General features: G+C 42.4%; 1 protein-coding gene across 2 annotated transcripts in view; it reads left to right on the top strand.

Annotated features, from left to right (window-relative positions):
* ADAMTS20 (ADAM metallopeptidase with thrombospondin type 1 motif 20) overlaps positions 1-23,905 on the top strand; it is a 252,346-nt gene that overhangs the window by 120,156 nt on the left and 108,285 nt on the right. For both annotated transcript variants that reach the window (XM_044280361.1, XM_044280362.1), the window contains exons 16-22: positions 836-931; positions 1,723-1,889; positions 3,829-3,958; positions 5,474-5,600; positions 7,035-7,245; positions 12,328-12,492; positions 19,334-19,498. In XM_044280361.1, the coding sequence (XP_044136296.1) occupies positions 836-931; positions 1,723-1,889; positions 3,829-3,958; positions 5,474-5,600; positions 7,035-7,245; positions 12,328-12,492; positions 19,334-19,498 (1,061 nt within the window). The remainder of the gene's footprint in view (positions 1-835; positions 932-1,722; positions 1,890-3,828; positions 3,959-5,473; positions 5,601-7,034; positions 7,246-12,327; positions 12,493-19,333; positions 19,499-23,905) is intronic.

Genomic DNA, 23,905 nt, shown 5'->3' with positions numbered 1-23,905 from the left:
CGCAAAACACATACGGTCATGTGCTTGTTGCCTTAAACATAGAATCTCTTTACCTGAAAGAAGCTTTGAAAACATGTTGCAGTCTGCAATGATATTCCCGCTATCAAAAGCACCAGAACCTTGACAGACCCCAATGAAGTTCATGAGGTTTGTCAGTGCCCATTTGAATCCCCTGAAAAATTGATTCTGTCAGAGGGAACATAGCCAAAGGGAATTACGGTGTGAAATGAGACATGCTATGAGGGCAACAGCTGTATCACTGGAGAGATGGTAAAACTGGCAAAGCTCCTTGCAATACAGAATACCTCAGTTAAGGCTCCTGCACTGATGTGAACCTACAGTAGACTCAAGATTTATTTGTACTATTCTGGCAATGAAAGAGTCTAACGGTGTAACTAGCACAAATTCTTTAAAGGAGTGGTCTCCATTTTTTTTCTCTCCAAACTGCAGGGAGGGTGTTATACTAATACAAAAAAATTAATAAAAACAATAAAATCACAACTGCAGCCTTGTGGAGAGGACAGAGCAGCGGTGATGGATTGGTTTCAGCTGGGGAAGGTGATTTTATTAATATTTTTTTATTAGCCTCCCTGCGGTTTGCCCACATTAAACTCTGTCAACCAAGATATTTTCTATTTTATTTAATAAAGTTACTACTTTTACAGTTTATATACAATATACAATTAGAACATATTTTATCATAGGGACAGAAAGTCTTTGATACGTAGGAAATCAATCCTGGTTTATTTATTGTTAAATTCAATAAGCATGACTAGTTCACAATGTAACAGCTATGACATCTTCTAGGACTTAGAAATATATGATTTCCTTTTAGGATATAATATTATCATTAAAATTCCTGCTGGGGCAACAAACATTGATATTCATCAGCACAGCTACTCTGGACGACCTGATGATGACAACTACCTGGGTAAGTGTATGAAAACGTTTCTAATCATTTATATAATGGTCTCGGTTAAATGACCTGAGGACCAATATCAGATTAATGACTCCCGGAACCCCTGCCAATCAGCTGTTTGAAGGGGCTGCCATGCTCGGACAAGCACTGTGGGCTCTTTATATTATATCAAGCACAGTGTTCACTTGTATGGGACTGAGCTGCTGAGAGGCCATAAGCCCAAGATAAGAGGTCATAGGCTGAGAGAGAGGCGGGGAGGGGGACCAGGAGTCAGACCCCCACTGATCTGATATTGATAGCTTATTGTAAAAATAGGTCATCAACATTTAACTCCTAGAAAACGCCTTTAAATGTGAATGTATGTCACATATTATCTGTCACAATCTGTACAGCAAAAGCTCCACTTCCTCTAAAAGTTAAAGGGGTTTTCCCATCTCAGACAATCGGGGCATATCGCTAGGATGCTGCGATTTCCGCCGGCCCTATAGAAATGAATGGGAGCGGTAGCTCTCATTCATTACTACGGGGAGAGGGCGCTTGGTGGTGGCTGGGCCCTGGAAAACCAAGGGTCCTCCGGCCACCACCTTTCCCTCTCGGTGGAGGTCTGGGTCCCAAAGGTGGGATCTGCACCTACCATACCCAACCATATGCCCCCATTGTCTCAGATGGGAATACCCCTTTAATTATAAGTTCTACATTCTAAAACAAGAAAATCGATTCACCTTGCTACTAGTATATGGTGAGCTATCTTCCTTTCTTCTGTTATGTTCCCATATCTAACAGATTGTCCCGATTTATTTCAGCTCTGTCAGATGGTCAAGGGAATTTCCTTCTCAATGGAAATTTCGTAGTGAGCAGGTTCAAAAGGGAAGTAAATGCCAGGGGTGCTGTACTGGAATATAGTGGCTCAGACAATGTAATAGAAAGAATAAACTGCACTGACCGCCTCGAGGAAGATTTCATTCTTCAGGTAAGCTGATTTGTAACCTAATTGACTTGTATTTGATGTATGTTGTACCTAACTTAGTTGCATACCTTTTAATAAATCTGATGCATTTGGAATTGTCTGACTGTCTTTTTATACATAACAGGAAAAGGCATACATTTGAGCCACTGATTTCTAGAATTTTACCTTTGATAAAGGAGGCTAAACGTATACTAGATTACAGATGTCGGCCATTGAGTATACCCATTTAAGGCTATGGCAACCTTTGGGGCGTTATTTTTTTTAATTATTGCATTCTGCCTATCTTGGGCTACAAATCATTTTTCCAGTTTGTCTTTATTAAACATTTTCAACAGCTTTCACTGTATTTGCTGACTGTCACTTCTCCTCCTAACTGAATTCGGAGAGCTTATCTGACAGCTAAAGGCTCTTTTACACTGCATAACTGAGCCAACGATTATCAGGAGGGAAGTGTTCCTTTCTGGCAGTTCTCCGCTCATCAGTGATCTCCTCTACAGTATGGGAAAGAGTGATCACCAATGCCATCGTTTGTCTCCTTACAGAATCATGATCTGCTGCCAGCAAAGAGTGATTTAGGTAACTGCACAAACAATCTACAAACCCTTCTTAGCAAATATCTGCCTGATGCTCAGGCAGTGTAAAGGGGTCTTTACAGCAAAAGCACTTAAGATAACTTTTGTGTTGATATCAAATTAATAAGAATTTAATTTACATAAGTGTTTATGAGCTGTTAGGGAACTAGAGATAAGGGCTACAGATTGAGTAAGTCAGAGCAGCTACTTGATGGATTTCACTGAAAAGCTGAAAAAACAGGCCGTAGATGCAGTGAAACTGAAGGCTATAGAAGACAAACTGTTAAGTGTTGAATAAAGACCATTTGGAAAAATATTTTTTAGCCAAAAATAATAGGACGTAATAGTAAAAAAAATGTATCTAGAGGTGTCCACAGCTTTTACTGGTTGTTCCTTCTTTAGGCTACTCACACTTGCATTGTTGGATTCCGGCAGGCAGTTCCGTCGGAAAAACGGATCCGGTATTTATTTTTTTCACATTTTTACATACGCAGACCAGAAAATCGGATCCGTTTTTCCGGAACACTTGGTGCCGGATCTGACATTATTGCATTTCAATGAAAAATAATGCCGGCATTGCATTAAGTGTTCCAGGATTTTGGACGGAGAAAATACCGTAAGAGTGACTGAACTGAAGACATCCTGATGCATACTGAAAGGATTGCTCTCCATTCAGAATGCATTAGGATAAAACTGATCTTTTTTTTTTCTGGTATAGAGCCCCTAGGACGGAACTCAGCGCCGGAAAACGCTAGTGTGAAAGTACCCGGAAATTACTGTGATAAAGCATATATATTTTAAGATATTTGTTAAACAGATATTTTCTGCCTGTTGAAACATCTCATACATAATACATAGCATGAGAGTAACATCTTTCAAAAATATTTTTTATTAGAAAATACCATTCAGGAAGTTAAGGGTTCTGCTTGAGACTTTGGAAAGGGTCATCCTTTCCTTTCTTTGCATATTTTCACTAAGGAACTGGTCCAATCTGCATCTTCCCTCTTTCTGGATTACAGGTGATGAAAACCGGTGCTATAATGAATAGGGAAAAGGGAGAAAAGGACTCTTTCCAAGTCCAATAGAGCCCTTAAGCCTGTGAGTGCATTTATACCAAGAAAACTTTCTTTTAAAGTTTCCATTGTGTTATGCTATGCGTCACATGTTTTGACTAGGTTTGTAAGGCAGACATATCTTGATGTCAATATCTCCATTACACTAGAAGCTATGGGGGTTCCTCTTATTATAGAGATATTTTATTATTTTCATTGCTGCCATGCTTCGTATTATAAGTGGTATAGTTTCATCTTTTTTAAGTTAACTATGTACATTAAATATTTGCTTTTGAAATATAATCAATCTGGTTCCAGATCTTATGTGTTGGAAATTTATACAATCCTGATGTTCGATATACATTCAGTATTCCTATTGAGGATAAATTCAACCAATTTTCTTGGGGCAGTTATGGGCCGTGGCAAGCCTGCAACAAGATATGTCAAGGTAAACTGTTAGTGGGGAAAACATCTACAATGTATTTTATGTTATTGTGAAAGTCTAAACTTTGATTGTGACAATCATCCTTCGGAATAAAAAAAAATATTATGCAATATGATTTTATGTATATTTAAGGGGATTTCTGAGCTTATAAAAAGTATAGAAAAGTGCCAATACATGTCTTAATGCTCACCTGATGACCCCACTATCAGAAGTTGGGAATTTATCAAGGGCATCTGTCAGCAGATTTGTACCTATGCCTATGATTTTTACCTATGAAGTGATGTTTTGATATATGCAAATGAGCCTCTAGGAGCAACGAGGGCGTTGCTGTTACACCTAGAGGCTCTTGTCTCTCTGTAACTGCTGCACCCTCTCCACTTTGATTGACAGGGCTAGTCTTGATGATATTTTCACTGCCCAGGCCTGTCAATTAAAGTGGAGTGGGTGCGGAGGTTGCACAGAGAGCAGAACTTCTAGGTGTAACGGCAAAGCCCCCATTGCTCCTAGATGCTCATTTGCATTTAAAATCATTTTTCGCAGCAATGCGGGCACAAATGAACATAGGAAAACAGATGCCATTAGCTGCCAAGTGCACATGTAACAGGTCAGCCAGTTTCAGAAGTACAAATCTGCTGACAGATGTCCTCTAATTAACTTGCCCGGCTCTCTGCTGCAACCTTCTTTTGAGGGCAGGATCACCATGTCTACAACTACAGTTCCCTTTATTCCTCTCTCCTCCCACAGATATTGCCCCTACAGCTGCCTACATGCTTCTCCATTACTTGATGTAAAGTAGTAATTACTGACTTTATACACAGATCTGCTACTGAGACACTATACTGCTGTTCTGTCGCTTACATCGAGCAATCTGCTGCACACCCTGTAATACACAGCAGGGGAGAAGTGGCATGTGATGTGTGACATTCTGTTATATAGAGGAGAGGGAGATAATCACAATTTAAACGCTCATACACATAAATGTGTGCGGCCCGTGCTGCAGACTGCAAATAGCGGTCTGCAATAAACAGGCATCGGCCACGTGCCCGCCGTTTGCGGATGCGAACCCATTCGCTTGAATAGGTCCACAATCCTCAAGATTCAGTCCGCATTGCAAAAAAATAGAACATGTTCTATATTTTTGCTGTGCGGAAGCACGGACCGAAATCCTATAGAAGCTCTCCTTAGTGCTTCCGTGGGTTTCCGCTCCGTGCCTCTGCTCCGCACCACTCCATATCTTGCAGATTGCGGACCTATTCAAGTGAATGGGTCCCCATTTGTGATACGGAGCGCGCACAGCCAGTGCCCCTATATTGTGGACCCAGTGTTTGCAGTCCGCAATACGGGCACGGGCCGTACACTTTGATGCAGGAGCTTGGTCGTGTGACTGCATTTAAGGCTTGTTTACAGAGGAGCTGCAGACAGTACATTAATACATGATGCATCTTACTGCATGTAATATATAATGTCAGGATCCTCCTGTCATTTGGTTGAAGTGACATGTATATGTTTTGAATCCAGGTGTTCGGAAAAGAAAAGTGACCTGTCAGCGTAAAAGTGACCAAGCAGTTGTCTCTGATCAAAGATGTGAATATTTATCTCGACCAGAGCCCATTACTGAGTTGTGTAACACAGATTGCCAGTTAAGGTATACATTATATATGTTTCTTAACATTGCCCTCAAATACATTTTTCTATCTGTAAAGCAGCAGGGGCAAGATTTAGCAAACTGTTCTCAATCTGCTTATGGGCAGAGTAGGAAGTAAAACATGAATATCACTTCTGTGTGTTTGTAAAGTGAACTATTCCAACTTTATATGGTGTGTGTGTGTGTGTGTGTGTATATATATATATATCAGAGAACTGCGATTTTTACAATCACGGCTGAACATGTACTTGAGTTTTCAGTATATTTCAGATCTTAGACGACTGGTGTCAACTATACAGAAAGGCTACATTCACATGTCCAGCAAACTGTTCCGGCCGAGAAAAAACTGCCGGCATTCACCGGATCCAGCATTGCTGGAATCAACAGATCACCATCGGATCTCTATTCATCATAATGAGATCTGCCAGTGATTCAGCCACTTTCCGGCATAAATGCTGGGTTTCGGACGGACAAATACCACTGCATACAGCATTTTTTTGTCCGGCTCACAGCCAGCATTTATGCCGGCTTAAGGCTACTTTCACACTTACATTTGGGGTTCCGCTTGTGAGATCCGTTTGAGGGCTCTCACAAGCGGCCCGAACGGATCCGTTCATCCCCAATGCATTCTGAATAGATAAGGATCCGTTCAGAATGCATCAGTTTGGCTCCGTTCCGCCTCCATTCCGCTCAGGAGGCGGGCACCCAAATGCTGCTTGCAGCGTTTTGGTGTCCGCCTGGCCGTGCGGAGCCAAACGGATCCGTCCTGACTTACAATGTAAGTAAATGGGGACGGATCCGTTTGACGTTGACACAATATTGGTGCAATTGCAAACGGATCCGTCCCCCATTGACTTTCAATGTAAAGTCAGGACGGATCCGTCTGACTAACAATTTGACTTAGACTTTTTTCTTAAATATAATGCAGACGGATCCATTCTGAACAGATACCATCATTTGCATTATAGGTGCGGATCCGTCTGTGCAGATACCAGACGGCTCCGCACCGAACGCAGGTGTGAAAGTAGCCTGAGGCTGCCGGATCATCTCTGACGGAGATGTGAACGCAGTCTAATTTACCCGTGCTTTCTGTTAGGGTAAGGTCTTGTTCACATCTATGTTGGAGGCTCTGTTCGGGGCCTCCATTGCAGGTTCTGGCAAACAGACCGGCCAGAAAAGTCCTGCATGTAGAATGTCTTTTTCTGGTAAAAAAATCAGCATCCCAAATGGACACTGACCCTATTGTAGTCAGTGGAATCTGTTCAGCTCTGTTTCATTCAGTTGTGTGCTGAATCCTTTATTTTTACGGAGCGTAACAATGGAAAGTGATGACGCCATTGTGAGCTCAGCCAGAATTTCATTCTTAACCTTATCATATGAGAAACAAGCTAACATACGTAGTTATTTCTGTTCTGTCTAATGTTTTGTCTAAAGGTGGTTTGTCACTGGCAAAGGTGATTGTTCATCACAATGTGGACCTGGACATCGGTCGCTGGATGTGCGCTGTATCAAATATTCTTCTGGAAGAGGTCTGACCACACCTGTGGAAGATACATTTTGCATCAGCCAACCTAAGCCTCCAGTCAGTGAACCTTGCCATGGAAACTGCCTTTTAACCAGCTGGCGGTATTCAGAATGGACCCAGGTAAGGATGCAGTTCTTCCTATAGTTTTACAGTATAGTTAATTAAAAAAAATAAAAATAATAATACAGTGCTGCCCCTGTTCACTTCAAAGGGAATCTGTCACCTCTGGCAAGCCCTATTAAGTACAATAATACATGTATAGAGCACCTGCCGCTGACTCCAGATCAGCAATTTGTATGTTAATAGTCTACCTCAAACCCCTAAACCGGCCGTGAAATGTATAGAGAGGACTTCCTCTGGAGTCCTTTCCATTATGTGCGCATGCACAGGAGTCCTCTCAGTGCATTACCTAGCTAATTTATGGGCACACAACAGGGGTGAGTATCGACAAATTACTGATTAGAGGTCAGCAGCAGGTATTCTATACATGGATTACTGTATTTATTAGGGCTTGCAGGAGGTGACAGATTCCCTTTAATGGGAGCAGCACTGCAGTTACCATCTCCTTCCATTACACAATGGATGGAGCTTTGTAAGTTCTGGAGCCGACTTCTGGTGTCAGAGTTACAAAGAAACAGCAGATTGGCAGGGGTGCAGGATGTCAGACCCCCGCCGATCTGTTATTAATGGCCTGATCATAGATCGTCAATATCAAAATCTAAATAGCTTTTTGTGAATGAACTGTTGATTTTTTTTTCGATATGATTTTGGGGTAAATGTCAGTTAACCCCTTAATGCTCACTGACATACTGTTACGTCACCGAGTTACCATAATGATATGTCACAGCAAAGGTGCGGGCTTAGGACTGGAGCTGTGCCTTCCCCAGTGCTTGCAGGTGCCAGCTGTATATCAACTCGTAGCTGCTAGCTGTATTATCGGCACACAGCAAACACAATCACAGGGTGCTGAGTAGTTGTCATGGCAGCCGATAGCTTTCTGAAGGCCACCAGGCTTGCCAGATGTATGCAGTACTGTACCTCAGACCTGGGGGTATCTGCGAATGTATTCTTATGCATTATGTTGTGTATTTTCACATGTTTAGGCCATATGTTCCAGCAAGAGAAGGTATGGTTGGTAGTGGCTAGCAGGAACAGGGCTAACCACCCTGTTCCTCCCCTCTTGGTAGGAGTGGGCTGGTCCTGCTTCCTGCCAGGAGGAGGAATTACTGATTAGATAATGAGGAGATAGGAAGCACATGCCAGAGCTCCTCCTACTCCTAGAGTTTGTTACTAAATTCTCCTGAGAGACTCACTCCAGAGAGATTATTAGAATCAAGAACACTGCTTCCAAGAAGCTCCTGTGTGCCTAGACAGGAGAGTGATCAGTGAAATCACAGCTTTAGGCATTGCTACAGGTGAGGGACTATGGCTCAGACACCTATCACCTAGAACAACCACCGGGCCATAATAAAAGTGACTTTTACTGTATCTGTTTACTTCTGACCTGATTCTTCAAATGCAATGATCCACAGGGAGCAACGGCCTTAGTCAGAACACATTGACACAACATCTCATCAGGGCCACTACTACTCCCATACTCTGTACCAACTTAGAATTACTGAGCACAATTTAAAAAAATATAAATAATATTAAAGTTTTAAAAGGTCAACCCCTGAAAAACAACCTCATAGCATTATCCCGCCTCTTTTAAACTTTACAGTTGGCACAATGCAGTCAAACAGGTAACATTCTAACCCAGACTCCTCTATCAGACTGCCAGATAGAGAAGAGTTATTCATCACTCTACAGAACATGTTTCCACTGCTCAAAAGTCCAATGGTGGCATGCTTTACATTACTCCAACCAACACTTGGCACTGTGCTTGGTGATGCACTGTAAATATATATTTTATTTATTAGCATGATTGGTATTGCCATGTCCATAATGACCCAGTCTATTAAATTATTCAATTATTTAACCCGCACAGTGAACACCCCCCAAACAGTTAATCACATGTATCCCAATATGTTATTAATATAAAACCTACAGACTGACAAACAAAAAAATGAGCCCTCACACACTTCCATCAGTTGAAAAATAAAATATTTGGGGTGTCAAGATATGGTGATTCAATGCAAACTTTTTTTTCCCCCAAAATTGCCTTTCAATTTTTAAATGTACAAAAAACACAGAAATTTGGTATCTCCAGACAATGAAGTCAATATCATTTTTACCACACAGTGAACACTATAAAAATGAAAAACATCAATCTAGAATTGCTTTATTTTTCACTCTGTCACCCATCTTAAAATGTTGGAATTATTAAATACAATTTGCCCTAAAACATGAACTCATATGGCTATGTCAATGGAAGAATTAAAAAAGTTACAGCTTTTGAAATGCGGAAATGTAATAAATTATGGACACATTATTTACCAAACTAGGCTGCGTCCTCAAGGGGTTACTGCATATATTAGGGTACATATAAGTTAATGTTAGGGTATGTAGTCATTTAATGTTAATTTCTATACTAATGAATTTCCATTGTAGCTATGAGTCTAATAATGGTCTACCATCTGAGGGGTTAAATATCTGCGATCGGCATTATCGCAGACATTTGCCCCAGGCCTCTGCTGTTTAAAACTGCAGAAACCTGGCGGTTATGGCACCTGCTGCACTCGCGAGTGGACGCCATGTTTAATGCCTGTACAATGGAGGTCCGAAATGGGTTAACGTTGTTTTTATTGTGAAAAAGTAGTCAAACATGCAAAAATATTTATATTTTGTATTGCCATAACAAATCAACTAAGGGAATACTTTTATGATGTTATTTATAAAATAAAACAAATATCAAAACAATGGCAGAATCGCTGTTCTTTTTCCATCCCTTGTAACAACTTGTGGGTCTCTTAGCTCCCTGGAATCACCATCTTCTCCATTTAGCTGGTTGGCAGACCTCAAGAAGCCACTGCAACACCGTAGATCTGGATACAAACTGGCCGCAACCAGCTTTATCTCTTGTCACAGAAAGATAGTGTACTTTCCACAGCAATCTTTTGTACATTTCCAATACAGGATACAAATTAAAACATAGGCCATCTAGCACTAATAGAACCTTGGTCTACCACCCAGTTCCCCAGAACACAGGTCATAATTCATACCATACATCTGGTGAGGTCCTGGCTCCCACACGCCTTGGCACAGCCTGCTTCTTCCTCAGATTGGGAGCCCCGTTAGAAGGGCTTAGTCCATATTTACCTGATCTCTAATTAAGCCTCATTAGCAGCCCAATCGTCTGTCAAACCCAGACTTTTCTTTCTCACCCATGTTTCCCTGGGGGAGACACACCATTTTAGTGACACCAATATCCTACTCTGTCAGCTCCACTTCCACTCCTACGAGAAGTTAATAAAATATATGCAATATATTTTATATACCCCAAAAAAGAAGGAACCCTCATACAGCTAAGGGCTCTTTTACACTTGCGTTGTTCTGTTCCGGCATAGAGTTCCGTCGTCGGGGCTCTATGCCGGAAGAATCCTGATCAGTTTTATCCCAATGCATTCTGAATGGAGAGAAATCCGTTCAGGATGCCTCAGGATGTCTTCAGTTCCGGACCGGGACGTTTTTTGGCCGGAGAAAAAACTGCAGCATGCTGTGCTTTTTGCTCCAGCCAAAAATCCTGAACACTTGCCGCAAAGCCGGATCCGGAATTAATGCCCATTGAAAGGCATTAATCCGGATCCGGCCTTCAGCTAAACGTTGTTTCGGTGCATTACCGGATCCGATGTTTAGCTTTTTCTGAATGGTTACCATGGCTGCCGGGACGCTAAAGTCCTGGCAGCCCTGGTAAAGTGTAGTGGGGAGCGGGGGAGCAGCATACTTACCGTCCGTGCGGCTCCCGGGGCGCTTCAGAGTGACGTCAGGGCGCCCCACGCGCATGGATGATGTGATCGCATGGACACGTCATCCATGCGCATGGGGCGCTCTGACGTCATTCTGGAGCGCCCCGGGAGCCGCACGGACGGTAAGTATACTGCTCCCCCGCTCCCCACTACTACTATGGCAACCAGGACTTTAATAGCGTCCTGGCTGCCATAGTAACACTGAACGCATTTTGAAGACTGATCCGTCTTCAAATGCTTTCAGTTCACTTGCGTTTTTCCGGATCCGACGTGTAATTCCGGCAAATGGAGTACACGACGGAACCAGACAATGCAAGTGTGAAAGAGCCCTAAATTGACAGATAAAATAAAATAAAATGTATGGCTCTTGGAATGCTTGGTCATTAAAAACTTTTCCAGTTTGCATCAGTATCCTTTGAAATAATCATTTATGAAGGTAGCTGTATTTTGTAATATATTTATCTCCCGTTCTGAGTTGTGGTCACATGTCCATATTCATACATCTCTTTCCTATTTTCTTTGATGTTATGTCTATGGATGTGTCAAAGCAGCAACAGGGGCTGTGACTATGTAACTATCGCTGTTGAGGAGCTATAGACTAGCTGGGTGTTGGAGCTGTGCTGGATCTGTGGCTGAGAGGTGAAGTGCATCATGGGTTTGGTTGGATACAGCAACAGGAAGTGCTACGTACAGGATAGAAACCAGAGGGATTTGTTTACATAAACACAGGTCAGGAGAGTCCAAATTGAAAAAAGCATGGGAAAGATGTACAGTACATAAGTTAAGCAACTACACAAGCACCTTAGTACTCCCAAAAAATCCCTTTATGGCTACTTTCACACTGGCGTTTCTGGGTCCGCTTGTGAGATCCGCTTCAGGGCTCTCACAAGCGGCCCAAAATGGATCAGTTAAGCTGCTAGTCATCTGACTATGCGGAGCCTAACGGATCCATCTAGACTTACAATGTAAGTCAATGGGGAGGGATCCGTTTTTCACTGACACAATATGGTGCAATTGAAAACGGATCCGTCCCCCATTGACTTTCAATGTAAGTCAAGACGGATCCGTTTTGACTTAGACTTTTTTTTGAATGAATAATGCAAACGGATCCGTTATTAACGGATACAAGTGTTTGCATTATTTGTGCGGATCAGTCTGTGCAGATACAAGACAGATCCGCACAAAACGCATTATATTTTCAATATTTCCAAGATTATATTAGTGAAAATGCTTCAATATTTTGTCACTGATGAGGTTAATATAAATATATGACAATTTTTCTCTGTGTAAATGACAGTGCACCAGGACTTGTGGAAGAGGAATGCAGACAAGAGAAGCTTATTGCATAAACAACTTTGGTCATCGTTTGGCTGATAGTGAATGCAGTGAAGAACAAAGAGTAGTGACCCAGAGCTGCAATGAACATGCTTGCCCTGTGTGGACTATTAGTGAGTGGAGCGAGGTAAATTGCAGTTGTAAAATTAAATATATCAACTCAATTTACTCATTTTGTTTTTTTCAGTTACACCGATTTGTCCAGGGAAAATATGCTTTATGAGTTACTTTATGAGATTTTACTCTGTTTACACCATGATTAGTGTATACACTTCGATAATATCCCATCTAGGTGGTGACATGTCCAGAAACCTTTTTCAGTTGCTTACTATAATTCTATGAATGGGATCTTCATTATTACATCTTGAATGGTGCACCGGATTTAGTAAAAACACGTGCCACAATTTTGGCACAAAATAAAGCCAACCAAGCGGTAATTTTAGTTAAAGGGTAACTGTTTTCATCAAAAAATCAATTTTAGTATAGGTTACTGCTGCAGCAGCATTATGCATAAAGCAATCTTAGTTTCTTCACATACCACTGTTTTCCTTGAGTTTTTCCCTTAGTTACGGCTGTTTAAACATTTACAATTTGAGGACCTTCTCAAGATGGCTCCTCTGCCAGTTCTCTGAGGCCAAAACTGCTTTCCCTCACTTCCCATACACACTTTCTGTAGCCAGCAGCTCCCTGCCAGCCAATCAGATTGGATTACTGAGAGACACGCCTCCTCACTCTGAAGCCTAATGCAGCCATGCAGTGTGAAGGACCGCCCCTCTGTCTTCCTGTCTTCTTCTTAGCCAGAGACAGACAAGCCCTAGTAACGGTCTTTTAACCACCTCCGGACCCCCTAACGCACATGTGCGTTCCGGAGGTGGCAGGGCTGCGCACAGTCACGCATATACGCGTCATCTCGCGATACGCGAGATTTCCTGTGAACGCGCGCACACAGGCGCGCGCGCTCACAGGAACTGAAGGTAAGCGAGTGGATCTCCAGCCTGCCAGCGGCGATCGCTCGCTGGCAGGCTGGAGATCCGAATTTTTTAACCCCTAACAGGTATATTAGACGCTGTTTTCATAACAGCGTCTAATATACCTCCTACCTGGTCCTCTGGTGGTCCCTTTTGTTTGGATCGACCACCAGAGGACTCAGGTAGGTCAGTACAGTCGCACCAAACACCACACTACACTACACCCCACCCCCCCGTCACTTATTAACCCCTTATAAACCCCTGATCACCCATGATCACCCCATATAAACTCCCTGATCACCCCCCTGTCATTGATCACCGCCTTGTCATTGATCACCCCCCTGTCAGGCTCCGTTCAGACGTCCGCATGATTTTTACGGATCCGATCCATGTATCCATGGATCCGTAAAAATCATGCGGAAGTCTGAATGGAGCCTTACAGGGGGGTGATCAATGACAGGCGGGTGATCACCCATATACACTCCCTGATCACCCCCTGTCATTGATCACCCCCCTGTCACTGATCACCCCCCCTGTAAGGCTCCATTCAGACGTCCGCATGATTTTTACGGATCCGATCCATGTATCCATGGATCCGTAAAAATCATGCGGACGTCTGAATGGAGCCTTACAGGGGGGGTGATCAGTGACAGGGGGGTGATCACCCTGATTACCCTGATCACCCCCTGTCATTGATAACCCCCCTGTCAGGCTCCATTCAGACGTCCGCATGATTTTTACGGATCCGATCCATGTATCCATGGATCCGTAAAAATCATGCGGACGTCTGAATGGAGCCTTACAGGGGGGGGTGATCAGTGACAGGGGGGTGATCACCCTGATTACCCCCTGTCATTGATAACCCCCCTGTAAGGCTCCATTCAGACGTCCGCATGCGTTCTGTGGATCCGATCCATGTATCCATGGATCCGTAAAAAATCATGCGGATGTCTGAATGGAGCCTTACAGGGGGGGTGATCAGTGACAGGGGGGTGATCACCCTGATTACCCTGATCACCCCCTGTCATTGATAACCCCCCTGTAAGGCTCCATTCAGACGTCCGCATGCGTTCTGTGGATCCGATCCATGTATCCATGGATCCGTAAAAAATCATGCGGATGTCTGAATGGAGCCTTACAGGGGGGGTGATCAGTGACAGGGGGGTGATCACCCTGATTACCCTGATCACCCGCCTGTCATTGATAACCCCCCTGTAAGGCTCCATTCAGACGTCCGCATGCGTTCTGTGGATCCGATCCATGTATCCATGGATCCGTAAAAAATCATGCGGATGTCTGAATGGAGCCTTACAGGGGGGGTGATCAGTGACAGGGGGGTGATCACCCTGATTACCCTGATCACCCCCTGTCATTGATAACCCCCTTGTAAGGCTCCATTCAGACGTCCGCATGCGTTCTGTGGATCCGATACATGTATCCATGGATCCGTAAAAAATCATGCGGATGTCTGAATGGAGCCTTACAGGGGGGGTGATCAGTGACAGGGGGGTGATCACCCTGATTACCCTGATCACCCCCTGTCATTGATAACCCCCCTGTAAGGCTCCATTCAGACGTCCGCATGCGTTCTGTGGATCCGATACATGTATCCATGGATCCGTAAAAAATCATGCGGATGTCTGAATGGAGCCTTACAGGGGGGGTGATCAATGACAGGGGGGTGATCAGGGAGTCTATATGGGTGATCACCCCCCTGTCATTGATCACCCCCCTGTCATTGATCACTCCCCCCCTGGTAAGGCTCCATTCAGCCATTTTTTTTGGCACAAGTTAGTGGAAATTTTTTGTCTGTTTTTGTTTTCGTTTTTTCTTACAAAGTCTCATATTCCACTAACTTGTGTCAAAAAATAAAATCTCACATGGACGCACCGTACCCCTCACGGAATCCAAATGCGTAAACATTTTTAGACATTTATATTCCAGACTTCTTCTCACGCTTTAGGGCCCCTAAAAAGCCAGGGCAGTATAAATACCCCACATGTGACCCCATTTCGGAAAGAAGACACCCCAAGGTATTCCGTGAGGGGCATATTGAGTCCATGAAAGATTGAAATTTTTGTCCTAAGTTAGCGGAAAGTGAGACTTTGTGAGAAAAAAAACAAAAAAAAATCAATATCCGCTAACTTATGCAAAAAAAAAAAAAATTCTAGGAACTCGCCATGCCCCTCATTGAATACCTCGGGGTGTCTTCTTTCCAAAGTGGGGTCACATGTGGGGTATTTATACTGCCCTGGATTTTTAGGGGCCCTAAAGCATGAGAAGAAGTCTGGGATCCAAATGTCTAAAAATGCCCTCCTAAAAGGAATTTGGGCCCCTTTGCGCATCTAGGCTGCAAAAAAGTGTGACACATCTGGTATTGCCGTACTCAGGAGAAGTTGGGGAATGTGTTTTGGGGTGTCATTTTACATATACCCATGCTGGGTGAGAAAAATATCTTGGTCAAATGCCAACTTTGTATAAAAAAATGGGAAAAGTTGTCTTTTGCCAAGATATTTCTCTCACCCAGCATGGTTATATGTAAAATGACCCCCCAAAACACATTCCCCAACTTCTCCTGAGTACGGCGATACCAGATGTGTCACACTTTTTTGCAGCCAAGGTGGGCAAAGGGGCACCTTTCAGATTTCGCAGGCCATTTTTTACACATTTTGATTTCAAGGTACTTCTTACACATTTGGGCCCCTAAATTGCCAGGGCAGTATAACTATGCCACAAGTGACCCCATTTTGGAAAGAAGACACCCCAAGGTATTCCGTGGGGGGCACGGCGAGTTCCTAGAATTTTTTATTTTTTGTCACAATTTAGCGGAAAATGCTGATTTTTCTTTTTTTTTCTTTTTTCCTTACAAAGTCTCATATTCCACTAACTTGCGACAAAAAATAAAAAATTCTAGGAACTCGCCATGCCCCTCACGGAATACCTTGGGGTGTCTTCTTTCCAAAATGGGGTCACTTGTGGGGTAGTTATACTGCCCTGGCAATTTAGGGGCCCAAATGTGTGAGAAGTACCTTGCAATCAAAATGTGTAAAAAATGCCCTGCAAAATCCGAAAGGTGCACTTTGGAATATGTGCCCCTTTGCCCACCTTGGCAGCAAAAAAGTGTGACACCTCTGGTATCGCCGTACTCAGGAGAAGTTGGGCAATGTGTTTTGGGGTGTCATTTTACATATACCCATGCTGGGTGAGAAAAATATCTTGGTCAAATGCCAACTTTGTATAAAAAAATTGGAAAAGTTGTCTTTTGCCAAGATATTTCTCTCACCCAGCATGGGTATATGTAAAATGACAGCCCAAAACACATTCCCCAACTTCTCCTGAGTACGGCGATACCAGATGTGTGACACTTTTTTGATGCCAAGGTGGGCAAAGGGGCACATATTCCAAAGTGCACCTTTCGGATTTCACCGGTCATTTTTTACAGATTTTGATTGCAAAGTACTTCTCACACATTTGGGCCCCTAAATTGCCAGGGCAGTATAACTACGCCACAAGTGACCCCATTTTGGAAAGAAGACACCCCAAGGTATTCCGTGAGGGGCATGGCGAGTTCCTAGAATTTTTTATTTTTTGTCGCAAGTTAGTGGAATATGAGACTTTGTAAGGAAAAAAGAGAAAAAAAAAAAAATCATCATTTTCCGCTAACTTGTGACAAAAAATAAAAAATTCTAGGAACTCGCAGTGCCCCTCACGGAATACCTTAGGGTGTCTTCTTTCCAAAATGGGGTCACTTGTGGCGTAGTTATACTGCCCTGGCAATTTAGGGGCCCAAATGTGTGAGAAGAACTTTGCAATCAAAATGTGTAAAAAATGCCCTGCAAAATCCGAAAGGTGCACTTTGGAATATGTGCCCCTTTGCCCACCTTGGCAGCAAAAAAGTGTGACACATCTGGTATCGCCGTACTCAGGAGAAGTTGGGCAATGTGTTTTGGGGTGTCATTTTACATATACCCATGCTGGGTGAGAAAAATATCTTGGTCAAATGCCAACTTTGTATAAAAAAATGGGAAAAGTTGTCTTTTGCCAAGATATTTCTCTCACCCAGCATGGGTATATGTAAAATGACACCCCAAAACACATTCCCCAACTTCTCCTGAGTACGGCGATACCACATGTGTGACACTTTTTTGCTGCCAAGGTGGGCAAAGGGGCGCATATTCCAAAGTGCACCTTTCGGATTTCACCGGTCATTTCTTACACATTTTGATTGCAAAGTTCTTCTCACACATTTGGGCCCCTAAATTGCCAGGGCAGTATAACTACCCCACAAGTGACCCCATTTTGGAAAGAAGACACCCCAAGGTATTCTGTGAGGGGCATGGTGAGTTCCTAGAATTTTTTATTTTTTGTCGCAAGTTAGTGGAATATGAGACTTTGTAAGAAAAAAATAAAAAAAATAAATCATCATCATTTTCCGCTAACTTGTGACAAAAAATAAAAAGTTCTATGAACTCACTATGCCCATCAGCGAATACCTTAGGGTGTCTACTTTCCGAAATGGGGTCATTTGTGGGGTTTTTCTACTGTTTGGGCATTGTAGAACCTCAGGAAACATGACAGGTGCTCAGAAAATCAGAGCCGTTTCAAAAAGCGGAAATTCACATTTTTGTACCATAGTTTGTAAATGCTATAACTTTTACCCAAACCATTTTTTTTTTGCCCAAACATTTTTTTTTTATCAAAGACATGTAGAACTATAAATTTAGCGAAAAATTTATATATGGATGTCGTTTTTTTTTCAAAATTTCACAGCTGAAAGTGAAAAATGTCATTTTTTTGCAAAAAAATCGTTACATTTTGATTAATAACAAAAAAAGTAAAAATGTCAGCAGCAATAAAATACCACCAAATGAAAGCTCCATTAGTGAGAAGAAAAGGAGGTAAAATTCATTTGGGTGGTAAGTTGCATGACCGAGCGATAAACGGTGAAATTAGTGTAGTGCCGAAGTGTAAAAAGTGGCCTGGTCATGAAGGGGGTTTCACCTAGCGGGGCTGAAGTGGTTAAGGGAGCAGTGGGAAGGGACAGAGGACATTAATGAAAGCTGTTATTATAAGGTAATTGCAGATCTTTTGACAATCACTGACAGACTAACTCAGGTATACATGCCTAGCTCTAATAACTAGCAAATAAAAAAAAATATGACAGTTATCCTTCAAAGAAAGGTGTCTAACATGTTGTTAAAAATGCATCAAATGTTTAATTATATGTAAATCCTAGATGGCTTCATAAATTATCCACTAATACCCCAGGAACTTGTCCTAGATGTAATTCTGAGAAAACTGACAGCACACACATGTGGTGGCGATGTCCATAGATCCAACCATTTTGGCTAAATTTAGCTGATATGTTTGGGAATATTTATAATTGCAAACTGGAACCTTCTCTACCCATGTGTATTTTGGAAGACCTACCACAGGGAATGGAGAAGGCTAAAGAGCAGATGATAGATAAGGTGGGTTTTATTAAAAACAAAAACAAATTAAACATCCACAGGAGGTTATGGAACTGCTGGGAGCAATATGTCCAGATTTGTTATAAATTGGTATTATCATAATAAGTGAAGAAGGGAGAGTAAGAGAGAGAGGAAATGCTGGGAGGTTCAGGGATCTCGGGAAGGGGAGGGAATATATAAAATTTGCATTTGAAATTAGATTCTTTTGTTTATATGTATGAAGTTTATAAATAAAAAAAATGCATCAAATGTGTCCCGCAGCGTGTGGCACTGTGATAAAATTGGCTTTTCTTCTAACTGTCTCCTCTAATTTTATGCTATCTTTATTTTAGACAATATTATTACATCTGCCCCATTTAGTTCAGTTATTTGTTATATTCTGCTTCTCCCGGCTGCAGTGCAGATGCCTAAAAGTGTTTTTATCTCTACCCTGAAACGTAGTAACTGATAAAAAAGTCAACGTCTATTCTCTGGACTCTGGAAACTGCTGCATTAAACACTGTTTTTGGCACTGTCCCTTTTTCATTAGTGTCTTGTGACATGTGGAAAAGGCATGAGACGTCGACATGTAGCGTGCATAATGAACGATGAACATATGAAAGATGATTATTGTAATCCAGACCTCAAACCTGAGTCTGTCATGTCTTGTGAGCTTCAGGAATGTGCTTATTGGCATGTTGGATCTTGGGGGCAAGTAAGTGTCAATTAAATAAATGTGTACTAATATACATAATGTAGTTTTAAAAATGGAGCTCATGTATTTAATGCAAAGCAGTGTTGTATATAAAGCAATGTATACTGTATGTCATTACAGTTTTCCCATAATTCAGTATAATATGAACACATGCAACATATCCCATATGAAAATGTTGCAATGCAAAACAGCAATGCAGTAATCAGAACACAAGGAAAAGGGAGAAGCAGCAGCAGAATTGTATTTAGTGTTTCTTTGAAACGGCATGAAGGAGAGAGGGGTAGAGAAATACAGACTCAGAGCATATAGCACAACTTTACTACACCAGAAACACTTACGTGCACACTTAAAGGGATTCTGTTACCTCTTTTTACCCTATATAGATGCAGACATGCACGGCTAGATCGCCGCTAGCATGTCCGCAATATACCTGTCTCATATCTGAGTGGTTTTATTAAGTGTAAAAAATTATTTTATATATATGTAAATCAGCCTGGTAAGGAGCCCAAGGGGCTGTACTAACCTTCTTGGAGCACAGCCAGGCCCCCCTGTGAAGGAGCCCAGCACCACCTGTATCCACTAATCTCCTCCTTGCTCACAAAGTCAGATCACCGTAATCTCACGATGCACGAGCTCGCGCATGAGCAGTGCCGTCATAGTGTTCCTTCCCTGTGCTGGCATCTGCCTCAGGGAAGGAACTGCGCATGCACGAGTTCGTGCACCGCGAGATTACGGCAATCTGACTTTGTGAGCAAGGAGGAGATTCCTGGATACAGGCGGTGCTGGGCTCCTTCACAGGGGGGCATGGCTGGGCTCCAAGAAGGTTAGTACAGCCCCTTGGGCTCCTTACCAGGCTGATTTACATATATATAAAATAGCTTTCTACCCCTACTGACGAGCTAGCAATTATCGGAAGGAATGGTTTCTTCCCAATAATTGCCTGCCTCTTTCACACTTTACGGAATCGCAGACAGCACACATACCCACTGACTTTAATTTGTATATTCAGACATCAGTGGTGACACCACAGAAGCATGCCCTATTTTGTCCTTGATTACGAATCCCTCACACACGTAAAAACCACAGACCGTGAAAACCACAGACATAACATAGATGCCATCCATGTTTGGTCTGTGGTTTTCACTGGTCGTTGCTAGAAGATGCTCTGAAAAATAATTTTCAGCCTAGAAGGGTCATTGAATACAATGACACACAAGGGCAAAAAATAGACACATGGACCAAACATGGATTCTTCACCGGCCATCTTGTCATGGATGTCATCATAACTCAACATCATTGATGTGAAAAAAATACCATGAAATTCTTATGCTTTTTTTCTGGTGGCTTTCTTTGGTGACACTTTTTTTGACAAGACCTTGTTTACCTTATACAGAAACCTATGGAAAAATGGCAGAACAAATACCATATCTAGATAATGTTCCATTTTGAAAAAAAAAAAAAAATGGGCCTACAAAATGGCAAAAAGCACAGGTTGTAGTGGATATCATAATTTCCTAATTTCACATAATTTTAGCTTTAAAATTCTGACTACAACCTTTTTTGTGTGAAACCTCTCTATAAGGCCTCTTGCACACGACCGTATGGCTTTTTCTGTATTTTGCAGTCCGTTTTTCACTGATCCGTTGTTCAGTTTTTTGTTTCTGTTTCCATTCCGTAGTTCCGCAAAAAATCTCTGTATGGTTTCCGTATGCGATCCGTTGTTTGCAGATCGCAAACAGAAACATAAAATTTTTAATCATTAATGTAATGTACAGCAATGTGTTTTAACAGTATACACATGGGCAAAGTGGGCATGGATCCGCAATATACGGATGAAATATGGATGTGTTCCGTAAGCATTCCGTATTTTTGCGGCCCCATTGACTTGAATTGAGCCACGGATCGTTATTTGCGGGCAATAATAGGACAAGTTCTATCTTTCAGCGGAACGGAAATACGGAAACGGAATGCATGCGGAGTACATTCAGTTTTTTTTCCGGAACCTTTGAAATGAATGGTTCCGCATACGGAAGAGGCCTAACAATATATTTTTCAAGAACTGAGCAAATCCAGTGCTCCATTGGTTTACTCTGCGAATGTATGGGGATATAATTGAATTGCGCCATATTTATTATTTAAGTGGTTATCCCATGATAAATGTAAAAAATAAAATCAGATATCATATCGTATATGACAACCCCTTTATAGTAGAAGCTACAACTAGCCCTGCATCTCACATGGATCCAGACATCTCCACATTAATTGCTCCAATTGTTCTGCTAGATTTATTTCAGGCTGTCAGCTTAGGGGTACTTCCTTTCTCAGGGAATGTGTACGTTCTGCTGCAGCTGGATGAAAATCATGGATGGAGCTGAGCATGTGTTTTCTGTCTCAGTGAGCCGGACAGAGAAATTAGAAAAAGAGCAAACAGGTGGCGCTATACAGATAGAGTTCAATGAATAACTCATTGGTAGGGATGAGCGAACTCGAACTGTATAGTTCGGGTTCGTACCGAATTTTGGGGTGTCCGTGACACGGACCCGAACCCGGACATTTTCGTAAAAGTCCGGGTTCGGGTTCGGTGTTCGTCGCTTTCTTCGCGCTTTTGTGACGCTTTCTTGGCGCTTTTTGAAAGGCTGCAAAGCAGCCAATCAACAAGCGTCATACTACTTGCCCCAAGAGGCCATCACAGCCATGCCTACTATTGGCATGGCTGTGATTGGCCAGAGCACCATGTGACCCAGCCTCTATTTAAGCTGGAGTCACATAGCGCCGCCCGTCACTCTGCTCTGATTAGCGTAGGGAGAGGTTGCGGCTGCGACAGTAGGGCGAGATTAGGCAGATTAACTCCTCCAAAGGACTTGATTAACTGATCGATCTGCAGCTGTGGATCATTGAGCTGCTGATCCTCAATTGCTCACTGTTTTTAGGCTGCACAGACCGTTTGTCAGTCTCATTTTTCTGGGGTGATCGGCGGCCATTTTGTGTCTTGTGGTGCGCCAGCACAAGCTGCGACCAAGTGCATTTAACCCTCAATGGTGTGGTTGTTTTTTGGCTAAAGCCTACATCAGGGTGAAGCTGTCACACCAAGTGCATTTAACCAGCAATAGTCTGTTCATTTTTTGGCCATATACAAAATCAGGGGCAAGCTGCGCCTGTCACCAAGTGCATTTAACCCTCAATGGTGTGGTTGTTTTTTGGCTAAAGCCTACATCAGGGTGAAGCTGTCACACCAAGTGCATTTAACCAGCAATAGTCTGTTCATTTTTTGGCCATATACAAAATCAGGGGCAAGCTGCGCCTGTCACCAAGTGCATTTAACCCTCAATGGTGTGGTTGTTTTTTGGCTAAAGCCTACATCAGGGTGAAGCTGTCACACCAAGTGCATTTAACCAGCAATAGTCTGTTCATTTTTTGGCCATATACAAAATCAGGGGCAAGCTGCGCCTGTCACCAAGTGCATTTAACCCTCAATGGTGTGGTTGTTTTTTGGCTAAAGCCTACATCAGGGTGAAGCTGTCACACCAAGTGCATTTAACCAGCAATAGTCTGTTCATTTTTTGGCCATATCCCAGTCTAATTCTGTCACTAAATCCATACCGGTCACCCAGCGCCTAAATACTAGGCCTCAAATTTATATCCAGCTAAATCTGTCCCTAGTGCTGTAGCTGGGCGAGTTATTTAGTGTCCGTTCAAGCACATTTCTTGTTCTGGGTTGAAATACAATTCCCAATTTAGCAATTTCATAATTTAGTGGTTCCTGCTATATCAGAGCTCTTTGAAATCTATCCCAAAAAGGGTATATAATATTGAAGGTGCACATAGGGTCATTCAGAGTAACTTCACACACACCCGCTACTGTGTATTTCCAAGTCTAATTCTGTCACTAAATCCATACCGGTGACCCAGCGCCTAAATACTAGGCCTCAAATTTAATTCCCTCTAAATCTCTCGTTACCCACCGCTGTACTGTTGTTGCTGGGCAAGATATTTAGTGTCCGTCAAAGCACATTTTTTGTTCTGGGTTGAAGTACAATTCCCAATTTAGCAATTTCATAATTTAGTGGTTTCTGCTATATCAGAGCTATTTGAAATCTATCCCAAAAAGGGTATATAATATTGAAGGTGCACATAGGGTCATTCAGAATAACTTCACACACACCCGCTACTGTGTATTTCCAAGTCTAATTCTGTCACTAAACCCATACCTGTCACCCAGCGCCTAAATACTAGGCCTCAAATTTAAATCCCTCTAAATCTCTCGTTACCGTTGTCCTGTTGTAGCTGGGAAAGTTATTTAGTGCCCGTCAAAGCACATTTTTTGTTCTGGGTTGAAGTACAATTCCCAATTTAGCAATTTCATAATTTAGTGGTTCCTGCTATATCAGAGCTATTTGAAATCTATCC

Source organism: Bufo gargarizans, chromosome 2, assembly GCF_014858855.1.
Source record: "Bufo gargarizans isolate SCDJY-AF-19 chromosome 2, ASM1485885v1, whole genome shotgun sequence".
In the NCBI taxonomy this organism is placed as follows: Eukaryota; Metazoa; Chordata; class Amphibia; order Anura; family Bufonidae; genus Bufo; species Bufo gargarizans.
Note: the sequence above shows the minus strand (reverse complement) of the source record. Positions and strands in the feature narration are given on the sequence as shown.